This window comes from Ranitomeya imitator, chromosome 3 (genome assembly GCF_032444005.1).
Source record: "Ranitomeya imitator isolate aRanImi1 chromosome 3, aRanImi1.pri, whole genome shotgun sequence".
Lineage (NCBI taxonomy): Eukaryota > Metazoa > Chordata > Amphibia > Anura > Dendrobatidae > Ranitomeya > Ranitomeya imitator.
In genome coordinates, this window is record NC_091284.1 from 547,892,787 (window position 1) to 547,910,755 (window position 17,969).

Here is a 17,969-nt window from a genome sequence, read left to right on the forward strand (position 1 = left end):
TATTTATGGACACAACTGTTTATCACTCTCACATAACAGTAATTCTGCTTCACCTGTCTTATCTATGGTATTATTTCTGGGCTGTATTGTGCAAAAATATGTGTTTCTTCAGAATTTCTTTTAGTCCATGCCTGATGAAGGGACCTGAGTAGTCTCAAAAGCTTGCAATTTGTTACCATCTTTTCAGTTAGCTATTAAAAGGTATCAATTCTAAATATTTTTCTAAATCCATAAAGTAATTTTCTATGCAAAAGCATTCGCATGTAAATCGAATGTAGTTTGCATGCTAGGTGATAAATATTGCATTGTACACGCAAGAAAATTGCATGACACTTGCATGACACTCATCCCACTTTTCTGGATCGATTTTGGACCGTTTTTTGTTTACAGTGATGGATATGAGCCCAAAGACTGACTGTGGAGATAATGCACTGCAATACATGAGTAATGCAGTGTATTATCAATGCAATCAAAGGATTTCAGGTCTAAGTTCCCTTGTGGGACTGGTAAAGAGAAAAAATCTTTTAAGTGTTATAAAAATTTCAAATAAACCTAAATTGTTGTAAAAAAAAACAACAACCTTTTATCTGTAAAAAAAAAAAAAAATCTTTCCTCAAAAATGTCACATACTTGTAACAGTATCAATTATCATTTCATTCCGTAAATTGCCATTAAAAAATGACAAACTATGCTATAGGTATCATTTTAATTTATCATGGGTCAAAAATAATAAAAAAAACGTAATCAAAAAGTCACATGTATTGCAAAATGGTGCCAATAAAAATGCTAGGTTTTGACACAAAAAATAATCCCTGACATACCGTAGTTCTACAAATATAAAAATTAAAAAGTTAGGGCTTCTGCAATATGATGACCAAAAAAGGGATTTTTTAAAAGTAATTTTTATTGTGAAAAAGTAGTAAGGTGGGTATCAATATAATCATATCGACCCACAGAATAACATTAATATGTCAATTTTACTGCATGGTGAACTCTGTAAAAAAAAAAATGGAATGACCGCATATACCTGCAGAATAAAGATAACAATAAATTATTATGAACAATCATTGGTGTTTAACATAAAATCAACAAAAAATAGAATTGCTAGCTTTTTGTTCTTTTTGACTCTGAAAATGTTAACAAAAAATGACCAAAAAGTCATATGTACAACAGAACAGCACTAATGTAAACTACAGCTTATCCTGCAACAAATAATCCCGCATACAGATCTGCTGATGGTAAATTGTGAAAATTACCCCAAAACAAATTATTTTTTTCAAAGAGTATATTCATTAAACGATAAAACATAAAACCATATAAATTTGGTATTGCTGTATTTGTACTGACCCACAGAATAAAAGGCTAATACTTTATTTATATGGCATGACAAATAACGTAAAATTTAAAATGCAAAAAAAGTCTAAAAATTGTTATTTTGTTAATATTCCATACCATAAAGCTTATTACTAAGTGATATGAACTCCAAAATGATGCCACTGAGAAACCCAAGCCCTCATACAGTGATAAGTAGATCATATTCACTAATTATGAGTAATCACATGCTTACATCAAATCCTTTCCTCTTTTTCAAGCGTTTCTTGTTGAGTTTCTTACAAGCATACATTTTACCAGTTGCCCTCATTTGGGAAGCCGACACTTCCCCAAATCCACCTTTTCCAAGAATTCGAAAGTCCATAAACCAGTCCGATCCAACAGGTTGAGATTCTAGCCATTTCCATTGAAGGAATCTTGAAAAGTATTTGCTTTCCTTGTATTGTTGAAATGCATTTTCCCTTAAATAATTTGAAGTAGACTGAAGCAGTGGTTTAAAAAGCTCATCAGGGACCTTACTGCATTCCTCCACTGCCTGTGCAATGGCTTTTGCATCCAAATAGTAACAAAAATCCTTAGAATGGGTGTCAAGATATTTGCTGATAATGTTCTTGGCTTTCTGCAAACGATCATCATCCTCCGCAGTATCGTAATCCTCAATATCAATCCAGATCTCCAATGCAGGAACAAACTGATCAACTGTTCCCAAAAACTCTTGGAAAATCTTTTTGCCAATGGGCTGCTTTTCACAAATATTTGCAAATTCCAGGTCAAGCTGATTTTTTAGATGTTCACACTCGGAGGGTGGAGGCAGCTTAAGCTTGGCACGAAACTTCTTGTTCCGAGTAATTTGAGGATTGAAGCCCCCATCAAAGCTACCACGTGCAGTAATATATGCAGAATTGGCTACCACTGTTTCCAGTGCTCCAAAATCCATCTTTGATTGTTTAGTCTCCCAAACCAAACATGAACCACTTGGCAGCTACAGAAAGTAAATCTTCACTGAAAGTAGGATCTGCCGACTGCATTCAGTACCTGCAGGCTTAGCAAAATCCCTTTGATTGAGGTTGAATTATAGACTAAGTATTCAATTGGGAATTGCATGTCCATTTAACTGTACATGAAAAAATAATATGTCATACCCAAAACTGTCCCAAAAAATAAATACAAAAATAACAGTAGAAAAAAGCAATGTGCATTGAAAATCACCTAGATAGTAATCCAGATTCTGTATATAATATATGCGAATGGCTTATTAAAAGAGATATCTAAATGACAGGTGAGGAACTAATACCCCTGACTCAACACCTCTGTAAACTCTTTATCCACTTAGGTAGATAATTCCACTCTCATTCTCTCTCCCTCCATCATTATCTCTAGCAAGTGTACTCTGCAGTATATTATTGTCATGTGCGTAAATAAAAATTCCTCGTTTGATAGTTACAGGTCTTATCTATTAATCCTTGCAACCAATACATTTAGCCAAAAATTGAAATCTGATAGTGTATATGATGAAAATGTAATGTTTTGTTAAACTCAATAGCAGGTAGATAGATAGTCTTGGCAGATTAAAATGAGGACAATTTGGACAACCGCCCAGGGACCAATGATCCGGGGGGGTGCATGGCCAGATTGCCCTCATTATAATGTTTTGTGCACCACCATCGGTGACATACATCTCCTGACAGAGAGGTTTCCTGAAGCTTTCCTGCCAGCAATACAGAATGGCAGTGGAGCCGCAGGAGAGCTCCCGTCTTCTTTTCTGTGACGTGCAGGCATAATGACATCATTGCACTTCCATGTACACGCTGGCCTCAGGAAGAAGGGAGAGGTAGGAGATCATATCGAAAGAGGAGTATTATTTCCTCACACACTATTTTTCCCTTCCCCTCCCTCATTTTCTTTAGTATTATTATCTACTTCCCTCAATAATAGTTCCTCCTTCTCCCTCTCCCTATTTTCAAAAATAATTTCTATTCTCCCTTCCGCTTTGCCTCTCCCAAAGAAGTTCACCTCCCTGCCCTTTTCATTTAAGGCATTTGGTTGTTGTGCCAAAGTCTTTATTGCTGTTGTCATGATCTGGTGTAGAAGAATGGTCTATATCAACCATGTAACTTCCAAGTTAGGAAAGTACATTTGTGAATGACATACTTTGTTCTATAGTATTCTAAGTCTGGGGCCTGTTGATGGAGATCCCCAATGAAAACAGATTTATTGGTCTGCATGACCAAAGGAAAATTAAGGGGTTATGTCGTAAGTATGGCTTAATTGAGATTATTAAAGGAGTCTGTCATTTTTTCAATTAAAGGGCATTATTCTGGCTGTGTCTTTATTTACCATATAACTATAGGATTAGTAATGAAGAGGTGTCTTATAGACACCTCTCCATTAATAAGCCATGGGCTTGATGTCACCTGACAATACAAAGGTGACATCAACCCCAAAAATATGAACCCCACTTGCCACCGCTACAAGGCAAGTGGGAAGAACCAGGCAAAGCACCAGAATTGGTGCATCTAATAGATGTGCATTTTCTGGGCAGCTGCGGGCTTCTGTTTTTAGGCTGGGGGCCTACATCAATTGCCCCTTACCAGCCTGAGAATACCAGACCCCAGCTGTCTGCTTTAGCAAGGCTGGATGTCAAAAATGATGGTGACCAGATGCCTTTTTTTAAAGTATTTATTTAAATAATTAAAAAACAGCGTTGGGACCCCTCTATTTTTGATAACCAACCTTACTGATGCTGACAGCTGAGGGTTGCAGCCCCCAGCTGTGAGTTTTACCTGGTTGGTTAAAGAAAATATGGGGGAACCCATGCCGGGGTTTTTCATTCATTTATTTTGTTATATCACAGGCGGCGGGTGAGGAATACCCCCATCCTCTACTCCTGCTGTCATTGTTCTTAGTGGCAGCAAGTGTAAGTTGATGGGAGTAATAGTTCCAAAAGCCCCACCTGCTGTGATAATTCTGACTTTAATATAACTGTCATCATTCTCCTCTGCTCATGCCGATCGCTGGCAGAGCAGGGGAGAATGATGAGAGCCATCTTCAGCACCTGCCGCTGGGGAACAGCTCTTACTGTAGCGCTTCTTCCCCGGTGCCGATGCGTGTCACACGGATTACATCAATGTGTGTTCTCTGTGTGCATGTGTGCGGGACGTTTTGCCGCCAATGCTGATGGTCAAAAATGGACATGTGTACATGTGGGGCACATGGACACACGGTCTATGGAAACACACTGACATGTGCACAGACCCATTCATGTGAATTGGTCTGCATGTGTCAGTGTCTCTGGTACGTGTGAAAACTGTGACCCCATACACCAGAGAAACGGATGTGTGATAGAGGCCTAAGAGTGCAATGACCATATTGACACCATTGGTGTGTCACAGAATTTTATACCATTGGACAATGAAAAAAAAAAATTATGTTTTTACCACAAACATTTTATTTTAGCCCCAGATTTTACATTTTCACAAGGGAAAATGGGTAAAAATGGCATCAAAATTTCTCACATATGTGGCTGGACAGTACTGCTTAGCCACACAGTGAGACTCGGAAGTGAAGGAAAGCTATTTACCTCCTGGAGCACAGATATTCCTAGAATAGTTTTCAGACTCCATATACAGAGTTCCTAAGTGCTAGAGGAGCAGTATACCCATCAAGTGACCTCATTTTGGAAATTTTACCCCTTTGGGAATTTATCTACATGTGTAGTGATGATTTTGACTCATGGATGTTTTCCAGAAACAAGTATCAGTGAATTGTAGTGCCCGGTACTTTATGCCCAGCTCATGCTTCTGGAGACATGCACCCGCAAATTAAGCATGCTCTGATTGCTACAGAAATGCCAAACATGTGGACACTAAATGTGGTTTAGGCTCACTGCTGCTCAGAACAGAGAGGTGCATTTGGATTTGGAAGCGCAGAATTTGCTGGATTTCTTTTGGGGGCTGAGGAGCCATAGCACTTTTCCAGAGCCTTTGTGCTACCAGTAACATGGAAGACCCCTATATTTCCATTGGCAGATTATGGACCTGAGTGGGTACTTGCTTTTTCTGTGGATTGAGTTGAAGCTTTTATTGGGAACATTTTACATAACATTTTGGATCACATTTATCCTGTGCTCTATGCTGTACACTTACATCAGGGTTTCCATCTAAATTTCCTAATGACGTGATTCAGATGAGACCCCCAAGGGATCCATTCACTATAATGAAGCTGCAGAGTTACTCTGGACTCTGTCTGGCCTCTGTTCTGCGGTGTCCTCTTTTTCAGCAGTGCAAAAAAACTGTGCTGGACTGCACTTTTATGCATGCCTAAAAAGACATACACTGCAGGATCACAGGCCAGACTGCATTCACAGTGCCCTCATCTGCCTCATTATAGGGAATCACGTATTTCAGAGATTTACACGGAAACCACGATGTAAGCGATAAATGTGAGCCGAGCTTTACTGCGATCTTTGGGAGGCAGAATGAACAAATCAACAGCAAGTGAAGAATTGGTTTAATTTATTTTTTACACTTTCCTTGTGCGGTATAAGTGATTAGACAAATTTTTTCTTTGGGTTGGTACGATTACAATGGTACCAGATTTATGTTGTTTTGTTTGTTTGTTTGGTTGCTGTCACACACTAAAAGACTGTTTTTTTTTGCAAAAACTAGTTTTTGCATCTCTACATTTATAGAGCTATTATGTGTATGTATGCATGTATGTATGCTGCGCTATGAGTGGGGGCCAACCGGGTGGGACCAATCAGCGAAATGTGGTTGAAATCCGACACCAATTCGCGGCCAGACTGCGTTTCGCTGATTGGTCGTGGCCGGCCGGGCACGACTAATCACCAAAGCGGTGTTTAAATCCCGCAGCAATATCGCTGATTGGTCGTGGCCGGCAGCATAGTATATAGCACAGCCACGTAGTATATAGCAGCCACATTGTATATAGCACAGCCACATAGTATATAGCACAGCGATGTAGTATATAACACAGCCCACGCAGTATATGACACAGGCACATAGTATATAGCACAGCGATGTAGTATATACTACAGCCCACACAGTATATAGCACAGCCACGTAGTATATTGCACATCCACGTAGTATATAGCACAGGCACGTAGTATATAGCACAGCGATGTTGTATATAGCAGCCACATAGTATATAACACAGCCTACGTAGTATATATCACAGCAACATAATATATAGCAGCCACGTAGTATATAACACAGACAGCCACGTAGCATATAGCAGTCACGTAGTATATAGCAGCCACATAATACATAGCAGCGATGTAGTATATAGCTCAGCCACATAGTATATAGCACAGCGATGTAGTATATAGCAGTCACATAGTATATAACACAGCCCATGTAGTATATAGCACAGCCACGTAGTATATAGCTGCCACGTAGTATATAACACAGACAGCCATGTAGTATATAGCACAGCCACGTATTATATAGCAGCCACGTAGTATATAGCACAGCCACGTAGTATATAGCACAGCGATGTAGTATATAGCAGCCACGTAGTATATAACACAGCCCACGTAGTATATAGCACAGCGACGTAATATATAGCAGCCACGTATTATATAACAGACAGCCATGTAGTATATAGCAGTCACGTAGTATATAGCAGCCACGTAATATATAGCAAGCACGTAGTATATAGCACAGCCACGTAGTATATAGCACAGCGATGTGGTATATAGCAGCCACGTAGTATATAACACAGCCCACATAGTATATAGCACAGCCACGTAGTATATAGCTGCCACGCAGTATATAACAGACAGCCACATAGTATATAGCAGCCACGTAGTATATAGCAGTCACATAGTATATAGCAGCCACGTAATATATAGCAGCCACGTAATATATAGCAGCCATGTAGTATATAGCAGCCATGTAGTATATAGGATAGCACAGCCCACGTAGTATATAGCACAGCACACGTAGTATATAATACAGCCCACGTAGTATACAGCAGTGTGGGCAACCTATCCCTGTGAAAAAAATTAAAATAAAAAATAGTTATATACTCACCTTCTGTCGTCCACCTAAACTGTCCCACTCCTCGCGGCCGGCAGCATCCGTTCCCAGTGATGCATTGCGAAATTACCCAGATGACGTAGCAGTCTCGCGAGACCGCTAAGTCACCTGGGTAATTTCACAATTCATCTCTGGGAACAGAAGCTGCCGAGAGCATTGGGAAGAGCAGGAAAGCTGCGGAGGCGACGGAAGGTGAGAATAGCATGATTTTTTTTTTTATTATTATTTTTAACATTATATCTTTTTACTATTGATGCTGCATCAATAGTAAAAAGTTCGTCCGGGATGGGGCGACACACTGGAACTGACTGGAGGGGAGTAGGGATGGGGCACTGACTGGACGGAAGTAGGGAGGGGCCAATTCGCGGCATGACTGTGCCTGTCGCTGATTGGTCGACGCAAGATAATTGTTCCATATTTCTACCAACAGAGTCATGTAAGTGCTTGTTTTTTGCAGGAGGATTTACGTTTTTATTAGTACCATTTTCGGCACAAAATGTTTTTTGATCACTTTCTATTCTGAATTTTTTGTGACGCAGAATGACCAAAAACCAGCAATTCAGGAATTGTTTTTTTGGGGGGGCTTTTTTACGCAGTTTCGTGTGAGGTAAAATTGTAAGGCGGCTTTATTGTGGGGGTCAGTATGATTACAGCAATATCACATGTATATAATTTTTTTTTATGTTGACACTTTTACACAATAAAAGCTATTTTATAGAAAAAATAATTATTTTTGGACCGTTTTTTAGTTTTCCATTAATGGAGCAGTATAGCAGTGTGTTTCTTGCGTGATATATGTCATTTTCAGTGATACAATTTTTATTTGCATTCGTCTTTTTGATTGCATTTTATTCCACTTTTTGTTCAGTGTATGATGAAAAACCATAGTTTGCTTCCTTTTGTTAGGTTTTTTAAGGTGTTTACTGAAGGAATTAACTAGCGTGACAGTTTTATAGATTGGGTCGTTTCAGACCCGGCAATACCAAATATGTATACTTTTTTTTGTTTATTTTTTTATATAAAAATACATATTGATGGGTATAATATTTTTTCTTTTTTCTTATTATTTTAAAATTTTGCTTAAAAATATTTTTACAATTTGTTTGCTTCTTTTTTTAACTTAGTTCATCTATGGGACTTTCATTTCTTTCACTTTGCAGGTATAATGCATTGCAATGCACCATGGCAATGATCATTCCCCCACGATGACAGGGGCTCCGATCTAAGGGAACTCCCTCCCTTTCCAAACCTCCTAAATGTTGCGATCGCACTCTATAGCAGCATATAGGGAGTTAAACAGCCAGGGGCAGTGCTAGCACAGTCCTTGGCTATTGCTGAAGAAGCTCGGCCATTAGCAGTGCCAAGCTCCTGCTGTGATGGGACCAGAGATGCTGATATTTCAGCACCTACTGTGCGATCATGCTGTAATCTAAGTGCGGAGACCATTAGCATGGGTCCCGGCACATCTTCCCATGCCGATCGTGACAGCTATAGTCACAGAACTGTCACTGCGTGTTTACACACTAAGACAGTTTAAATGCATGACGTGCTATGTCCATCATTGGTTATAAAGGGGTTAAATCTAAAAAAAACAAACACCCAAAAAAAGACAAATATGCTATCACCACATCTGTAACAACAAGTAGAATAAAACTATATAATTTTTTATGCCACATGGTAAAAGCTGCAAAAAAAATGAAAAACTATGCCAGAGTTGTTATTTTTATTCAACCTCATATAAAATGAAATGAAAAATAATCAAACACTTTAAGGCTATGTGCACACGTTGCGGATTGGGGTGCAGAATTTTCAGTGGATTTTGTGCGTTTTTGTTGCGGAATTGATGCGGATTTTGTGCGGATTTTCTGCGTTTTTTAGCCATGCGGATTTCTATAATGGAAGGGGTCAGAAACTCTGCAGATCCGCACAAAAGTAGCAGCATGCTACTTCTTTTGATCCGCAGCGGTTTTCATGCAGATTTTTCCGCACCATTAGCACAGCTTTTTTTTGCAATTGATTTACATTGCACTGTAAATCACTTTGCGGAAGAGCAGCGTTTCTGCGTGGAAAAATCCGCTGCAGATCCGCACTAATTCCGCATCGTGTGCACACAGCCTAAGCCTAAGTTTACGCTAGGCTTTTTTTTAGCATTTTCTTATGCAAATTTTCAGCTGCACTTTACAGTACCAGCAAAGCCTATGAGATGTAAGAAATCTCATGCACACACCTTGGTTTTTTTGTCATCGGTATTTTGTGCTTTGGATGGTATTTTGAACAATAGAGTGTTAGGGACTGGCGGAACGCACCAAGAATCAGATGTTATGGTATTAGGTGCATTCGCAGTCCGAGGTCCACCGTGCAGGTAAAAGACCCTGCTGCTAGTAAGACGGACTATATGGCGGTACTAAGTATACACACATGGGTTAACTTCACCCTGCGTGAAGGAAGCGATCCTGTTGCGTCACAGGACTGCAGTACCGCACATAAAGCGCGAGCAAGAAGTCAGCGGACTCAACCCCTACACAGGATTGAAGTCCGATTAGACACTTGCTGGCACAACACCGCAACTGGGTGTGTCAGAGGAACATAAATAATAATATTAAGGCACAAGAGTGCGTGCGGTGCCGCACTGACGGACGCCACTAACCACCCAGGCTTGGGTCAGGAAAGCGCAGAGCAAGCGCACAGCGCCGTACTGGTGGACACAGCAACTGGTAGCTGTAATGTGTGTTTCGTGCTGTTGGATAAGTCGGGCGCTAGATATCAAACATACACCTTCCGCGAACAGACATTCAATAGGGAGGGTTATTTAAAGAGCGACTTTCACTCACAACACACACACATATTTACAAGACAATACTAGCGCATGGCCGTGCGGTCATGCGCAGTTTATATAGCTGCAGCACAGGAAACAGCTACAGAAGTTTTGCCCTTTCAGGACCTGCCAAAAGGACCAATGGGATGTGCTGCAGTACCTGAGCATGTGACCCTCGATCTCCAATGGGAGATCCTGCACTGGGCATGCTCAGACAGAGAAAAGCAGGACTTAGATCCAGAAACGTCCACTCGCCGCTGCCCAGCACTGGCTTCAATGGCAGAAGCAGGAAAAGCAGCAGTAACTTTTCGCACAGAGTCAGACTGAGCGAGACGCTGGGATCGACGTCCCTGCTGAGCAGACCTGTGCAGCAGAGGAAACTCGACTCCTAACATTACCCCCCTCCTAGGGCCCCCCCCCCCTCCTTGGGCCTCGCTACGTTCGAAGGCAGCAATGAGCTGCGGGGCCCGAATGTGCTTAACAGGCTCCCAGGACCTGTCCTCGGGGCCATAACCCTTCCAGTCCACCAAATAAAATTTTTTGCCACGTACCACCTTGAACCCCAAAATAGCGTTCACCTCATAATCGTCCGTAGACGAACCCGATGTCCCAGCAGATGACTCGGAAAACCGGGACATATACACGGGTTTCAAAAGGGACACATGAAAGGTGTCGGTGATACCCAGGCGTGGCGGAAGGGCCAAATGATAGACCACAGGATTAACCTGCTCGAGGACCTTGAATGGGCCCAAGTAGCGAGGAGCAAATTTAGTGGACTCAACTCGCAGCCTGATGTTACGGGCGGAGAGCCACACTAAATCGCCAGGAGCAAAGGTCGGATCAGGGCGCCGATGTGCATCGGCGGAGGATCTCATTCTCTCCTTCGAGGCCCGAATGGCATCCTGAGTGCGGTCCCAAATGTCCCGTGCCTCCACTGCCCAGTCTGCCACCCTGGAGTCAGCAGAGGACACGGGCATAGGCACAGGAACCCGCGGATGCTGGCCGTAATTAAGGAGGAAAGGAGTCTGACTGGTGGAGTCAGCTACAGCGTTATTAAGAGCGAACTCTGCCCATGGTAATAAAGATGCCCAGTCATCCTGCCTGGCAGAAACAAAATGTCGTAGATATGTGACCAGAGTCTGATTGGCCCTCTCTACCAACCCATTCGTCTCGGGATGATATGCGGAAGAGAGATTTAACTCAATGCTGAGAAGACGACAAAGCTCTCTCCAGAACCGAGACGCAAACTGGGGACCCCGGTCACTGACAATTTTGTCTGGCATGCCGTGTAGGCGGAAGATGTGTCTTATGAACAACGCTGCCAAGGCCCGTGCAGAAGGTAACCGTGGGAGCGGCACCAAATGCACCATTTTTGAGAAATGATCGGTAATAACCCAAATGATGGTACAGCCGCGAGACATGGGCAAACCCACTACAAAATCCATCACGACCATCTCCCAGGGCCTGTCTGCCACCGGCAAGGGATAGAGTAACCCAGACGGCCGTTGTCGAGGAGACTTATTTTTGGCGCATGAGACACACGCCAGAATGTAATCTCTGACATCTCGGAGCATATGCGGCCACCAGTACGTCCTCGCCAGCAGCTCAGATGTCCTTTTTGTCCCAAAGTGTCCACCCACCCTGGAGGAATGAGCCCAAGAGAGAACCTCCGGTCGCAAATTTATGGGCACAAAAGTCTTGCCCGGAGGCACAGACTCAAGCGACACCGGAGCCACGGTTCTCAAGCTCTCAGAAGGAACAATAAGCCGAGGCTCTCCTTCCTCCTCCTCAGATGACACAACAGAGCGAGAAAGAGCATCAGCTCGAATATTCTTCTCCCCAGCGAGATAATGGAGGGTGAAGTGGAATCGGGAGAAGAATAAGGACCATCTGGCCTGGCGAGAATTTAGCCGCTGGGCTGTTTGCAAATAGAGCAAATTTTTGTGGTCTGTAAAAACTTGAAAGGGAAAACGAGCCCCCTCCAAGAGATGTCTCCACTCTGAGAAAGCCAATTTCATCGCTAGCAACTCCCTGTCCCCGATGGAATAATTCCTCTCCGCTGGTGTGAAGGTCTTGGAGAAGAAGAAGCACGGATGCTTCCGACCTTGAGCATCCTTTTGGAAGAGTACTGCTCCAGCACCAACGGAAGAGGCATCCACCTCCATTATAAACGGCTTATCGACATCGGGACGATGTAGGATGGGAGCGCTAGCAAAATGAGACTTAGTAGAAGAAAAGGCCTTGGAGACCTCTTCAGACCACACTTTGGGATTTGCTCCCTTCTTGGTGAGGGCTACCAAGGGAGCTACCAAAGTTGAGAAATGGGGAATGAACTGGCGGTAATAATTAATGAACCCCATTAAGCGCTGCACCGCTTTAAGTGAATGGGGTTCTTGCCAGTCCATCACAGCCTGTAGTTTGGCAGGATCCATAGCCAATCCCTGGGCAGAGATGATATAGCCCAGGAAAGGTAAAGACTCCTGCTCAAACACACACTTCTCCAACTTTGCGTAAAGAGAGTTTGCCCGTAAGAGGTCGAAGACTCTGCCAACATCTCTCCGGAGGGAGTCAATATCTGGAGAGAAGATGAGAATATCATCCAGATAGACTATGACCGAGGTGGAAAGCATATCCCGGAAGATGTCGTTGACAAAGTCTTGGAAAACGGCTGGGGCATTACAGAGCCCGAAGGGCATCACCAGATACTCATAGTGCCCATCTCTGGTGTTAAACGCCGTCTTCCATTCGTCCCCCTCACGGATGCGAATCAGGTTATAAGCTCCCCGCAGGTCTAATTTGGTAAATACCTTAGCTCCCCGTAGCCTATCAAAAAGCTCAGAAATCAGGGGCAGCGGGTACTTATTCTTAACGGTGATGGCGTTAAGACCCCTGTAGTCTATGCAAGGACGCAACTCTCCATTCTTCTTCTGTACGAAGAAGAACCCTGCCCCTGCTGGTGACACTGACTTCCTAATAAACCCTCTTGCCAAATTCTCCTGGATGTACTGGGACATAGCCTCCATTTCCGGGAGAGAGAGGGGATAGACACGTCCCCGAGGAGGTTCTGCTTCAGGCAAGAGATCTATAGGACAGTCATAGGGACGGTGAGGCGGAAGGGTCTCCGCGGCCTTTTTGGAGAAGACGTCTGCATAAGACCAATAGTATTTGGGGAGAGTAGAGAGATCTGCGGGCATCTCAGTGGTGGAAACCTGAACGCACTCTTTCACACATCTGCCCTTACAGGATTCACTCCAACCCAATATCCTCCCAGAGGTCCACTCAATATGTGGGGAGTGGAAACGGAGCCAGGGTATTCCCAGCAGAATCTCATCCATTCCCTCGGGAAGGATAAGAAGGGAAATAATCTCCTGGTGGGATGGGGACATGGCTAACGTGAAAGGGACAGTCTGATGTGTGATCTGTAGCGGAAGTGTCGACCCATTCACCACTCTAACGGTTACTGGTTTGGCAAGCATAACCAGAGGTACTGCGTGGCGCAGAGCAAAAGCAGAAGACATAAAATTTCCTTCTGCTCCTGAATCCACACAAAGCTCTACTGTAAGAGTGGATGTGCCTAACAGGATTGTCCCTTTAAAGGACAATTTGGAGGAAAATGCCGCTGTGTCCAGTGAACCTCCTCCAATGGTCACTAGACGCGATCATTTTCCCGACCGCCGTGGACATTTATTAGCGTAATGTCCCAGTTGCTGTCAATTTTTACACACCACAGGTACTCGAGCGGTCTGAGACCTAGGTCCCGCTCGAGAAACCTCCATGGCCTCATGGGAGTCAGACGCCATAACAGGAGATTCTAGAGGTTTGGCAAAGGTGGGAGCCAGCCGAAACCTCTGCCTACACTGGGTCCGCTCCAACCTACGCTCGTTAAAACGGAGATCGATGCGGGTAGCTATAGTAATAAGCTCCTCCAGTGTGGCGGGAATCTCCCTGGTGGCCAAGGCGTCCTTTACATGATCTGCCAGTCCTTTCCAGAACACCGGAATAAGGACTTTATCCGGCCATTCCAGCTCAGAAGCTAGAGTCCGAAATAGGATGGCGAACTGGCTGACCATGGACGAAGCCTGAGTAATTGCCAACAATTGGAGTGCGGTATCGTGGGTGACACGGGGTCCCAAAAAGACCTGCCTCAGAGCGTCCAGGAAGATAGGAGCACTCTGTACCACACGATCACCACGTTCCCAAAGCGGCGTTGCCCACTCCAACGCCCTGCCCGACAAAAGAGACAAGATGAATCCCACCCTCGCCCGTTCCGTAGGAAAACGTACAGCCAGCAGCTCGAGATGTATGGAGCACTGGCTCACGAATCCCCGACATAGCTTACTGTCACCAGCAAACTTGTCTGGAAGCGGGAGATGGGATAAGGTCGGAGCAGGGGTGGCAGCGGACAAACTGGCTGCAACTGCACTTGCAGCCTGAACAGCGACAGCAGTAACGTCCACAGCTGAGGTTGCACGCTCTAGAGCCGCCAACCTACCCTCCAGCTGTTGGATGTACCGCTGTGAACGCTGATCGTCCGTCATTACTAGCCAGACCTTGGCGCTAGTATTCTGTTAGGGACTGGCGGAACGCACCAAGAATCAGATGTTATGGTATTAGGTGCGTTCGCAGTCCGAGGTCCACCGTGCAGGTAAAAGACCCTGCTGCTAGTAAGACGGACTATATGGCGGTACTAAGTATACACACATGGGTTAACTTCACCCTGCGTGAAGGAAGCGATCCTGTTGCGTCACAGGACCGCAGTACCGCACATAAAGCGCGAGCAAGAAGTCAGCGGACTCAACCCCTACACAGGATTGAAGTCCGATTAGACACTTGCTGGCACAACACCGCAACTGGGTGTGTCAGAGGAACATAAATAATAATATTAAGGCACAAGAGTGCGTGCGGTGCCGCACTGACGGACGCCACTAACCACCCAGGCTTGGGTCAGGAAAGCGCAGAGCAAGCGCACAGCGCCGTACTGGCGGACACAGCAACTGGTAGCTGTAATGTGTGTTTCGTGCTGTTGGATAAGTCGGGCGCTAGATAGCAAACATACACCTTCTGCGAACAGACATTCAATAGGGAGGGTTATTTAAAGAGCGACTTTCACTCACAACACACACACATATTTACAAGACAATACTAGCGCATGGCCGTGCGGTCATGCGCAGTTTATATAGCTGCAGCACAGTCAGACTGAGCGAGACGCTGGGATCGACGTCCCTGCTGAGCAGACTCCACTGTGGCTGGAGAAGAATGGGAGACCGCAGCGGAGACGGATCGAGATTCCCCCTGTGCAGCAGAGGAAACTCGACTCCTAACATAGAGCATGTCACTTCTTTCAGCATTTTTTCAGCTTTTTTCACCCATTGACTTGAGTGGTGAATTAATACTGAAAAAACGCACCAAAAACTCAGGTATCAGGTTTTGCTGCATTTTTTGTGCCAAAACCTGGTGTCTGGAATAGTATTTTTTTTTCAACACTAAACATTATCAGCATGCACAAAAGACCAATCTAACATGCCAAAACCATCACAAAAATCACACCAAAAACACAGAAAACACGCAAGAAAAACCAAGGAAAACATGCTTTTTTTCTGCAGCTTCTTTCCTGCCAAGAGATCAAGTTTTGCAGCAGGACAAAAAGCTGAACAAAACGCCTAGTGTGAACTTACCCTTATGCATCCCAAAATAGTTCCAATAAAGACTACAGCTTGTTATGCAGATACCATTGAAATTGTGACGGTGAGCGGGGGGAGTGGGGGGCCGGTGCCTGATAGCAGCCATGTGGTCTGCCACTATGAAGGTCCGCCCTGTACATAAGTAAAGATTATTCAGTAGTCCACAGATTTTTGGATATTAAGTTAATGCATTACTCTTTTTTTTTTTTTTTTTTAGAGCACACACACTCGAAACACAGACATTCAGCTTGCCTTTGCCAAACAACATTTCATTAAATAACACAAATCTTGCATGGATTCTAGTTTTCTTATCAAGGTACATAAACTAATCAAGGTGAACTTACACAAGTGCTGAAAATGAGTTATGCTGGATAATGGATCATGTAGGAGAAAATGGAAGGGCATGTGATATCCACAAATTCTTTAGTGTGTGATATCAGCAGCAAGGAGATAACAATGCTAATGCAGGAAGATCTGATTTGATGGAAGTACTTGGTGACATCTAAGCAACCTTCAGAAGTTTCTATAAAGAGAATGACCAGAGGCCGCTTTTGGGTTGGATTCCCTGTGCTGCAGAAGGGGTTTAATCTTGGTCACCCGAAATGGCGACATTTAACGAAAAAAAGACATGCAGCCAGCGAATGGAAAACTTTGGTCGCTTTGTATGGAACTCTGACACTGGAGAGCTGATGGGAAGAACATTAATCAAATGGGGTATGTTTTTCAGCCATGCCAAAAAAATGACTAATTGAAATGATATAATTAATTGATCATATAACCAAATCCATTAAAACACATTACAAAAAATAAATGACATTTAAAAAATATATTTCACTAAACCTTTCTGTATTAAAAAGATGTGGCGATAGACCCATTTCTTGCAATGTTAAAGATACTTTTCACTTTTTTTTTTTGCAAAGGAGTACAAGTTAAGCTTCATTGTCCCATAGAGAAAAGGTTGTGAAAGATTTCACAGCATGTATATGTATTTTTGTACAATTTTTGTAATTACAATTGACAAGCCAAATGCTTTTTATTCATAGCTACTGTATGTAAAACTGGCTAAAACCAGAATTCTGACAAATTATTCATACATAGTGTGTTCTAGCATAGTATGCCTAATCAAAAATGGCTGCAGTTTGGATTATTAACAGAGCTATTTTACATTTCAGACATGGAGAAGATGATAATCATATAGGAATGTAATATAGTCCTACATCAATAATAGGAACACATATGCAGTCTTGTGCAAATGTTTTAGGTAGGAATGGTGTTATCAATTAGCGAAATACAAAGTGAATGAACAAATGAGAAATCTAAATCAAATCAATATTTGGTGTTACCATGCTTTGCTTTCGAAACTGCATCAATTCTTCAAAGTACACTTGCACGTAGTTTTTGGAGGAATTCGGCAAGGAAATTGTTCCAAACATCTTGAAAAATTAAACCTCAGATATTCTGAGAATGTTGGCTTGTGCAAATCCTTCTGTTATCTCATGTCATTCCAGTCAGACTCAATATTCTTGAGATCAGGGATTTTGGGGGATTATATCATCACTTCTAGGACTCCTTGTTGCAGGACACCATCTTTATGGTATTGCATGATGGATAAGCATCTGACTATATTTCTCAGCAGGACACCATTAATTCTGACCAAATCCCAAACTCTGGTGATATGCAGCCCCAAACTTGCATGGAATCTCACCATGCTTTACTGTTGCCTGCTGACACTCATTCTTGTACCGCTCTCCAGCTTTCGGCAAACAAATTGCATTCTGTAACAGCCAAATATTTCAGGTTTTGACTCATCTGTCCAGAGTATCTGCTGCTATTTTTTGCAGCCCAGTTATCAGAGTTTAGTCATTTGGCCTTGTTTCCATCCCAAAGGTTTGTCATTTTGACAGCAATTCAGAGATGAAGACCATTTCTGTCAAAACTGCTATGAATAGTAAATGGGTGTAACTGGGTCCCAGTGTTTACTGCCAATTCTGAGCTAATGCCACTCATAGACATGTTCTGATTTTGAAGGGAAGTAAACAGGATGCTTCTTTCATCTGCTGCACTAAGTTTTCTTGACGGACC

General features: G+C 43.1%; 2 protein-coding genes across 3 annotated transcripts in view; one reads left to right on the forward strand and one right to left on the reverse strand.

Moving 5' to 3' along the window:
- The window catches only part of GRK1 (G protein-coupled receptor kinase 1), a 142,045-nt gene extending 139,776 nt beyond the window's left edge, over window positions 1-2,269 (reverse strand). Inside the window, exon 1 of the mRNA XM_069760205.1 lies at window positions 1,568-2,269. Within this exon, the coding sequence (XP_069616306.1) occupies window positions 1,568-2,269 (702 nt within the window). The remainder of the gene's footprint in view (window positions 1-1,567) is intronic.
- A 14,171-nt stretch (window positions 2,270-16,440) lies between these two features.
- Window positions 16,441-17,969, forward strand: part of ATP4B (ATPase H+/K+ transporting subunit beta) — a 39,056-nt gene continuing 37,527 nt past the window's right edge. For both annotated transcript variants that reach the window (XM_069760206.1, XM_069760207.1), the window contains exon 1: window positions 16,441-16,601. In XM_069760206.1, coding sequence (XP_069616307.1) covers window positions 16,490-16,601 — 112 coding nt within the window. In that variant the 5' untranslated portion in view covers window positions 16,441-16,489. The remainder of the gene's footprint in view (window positions 16,602-17,969) is intronic.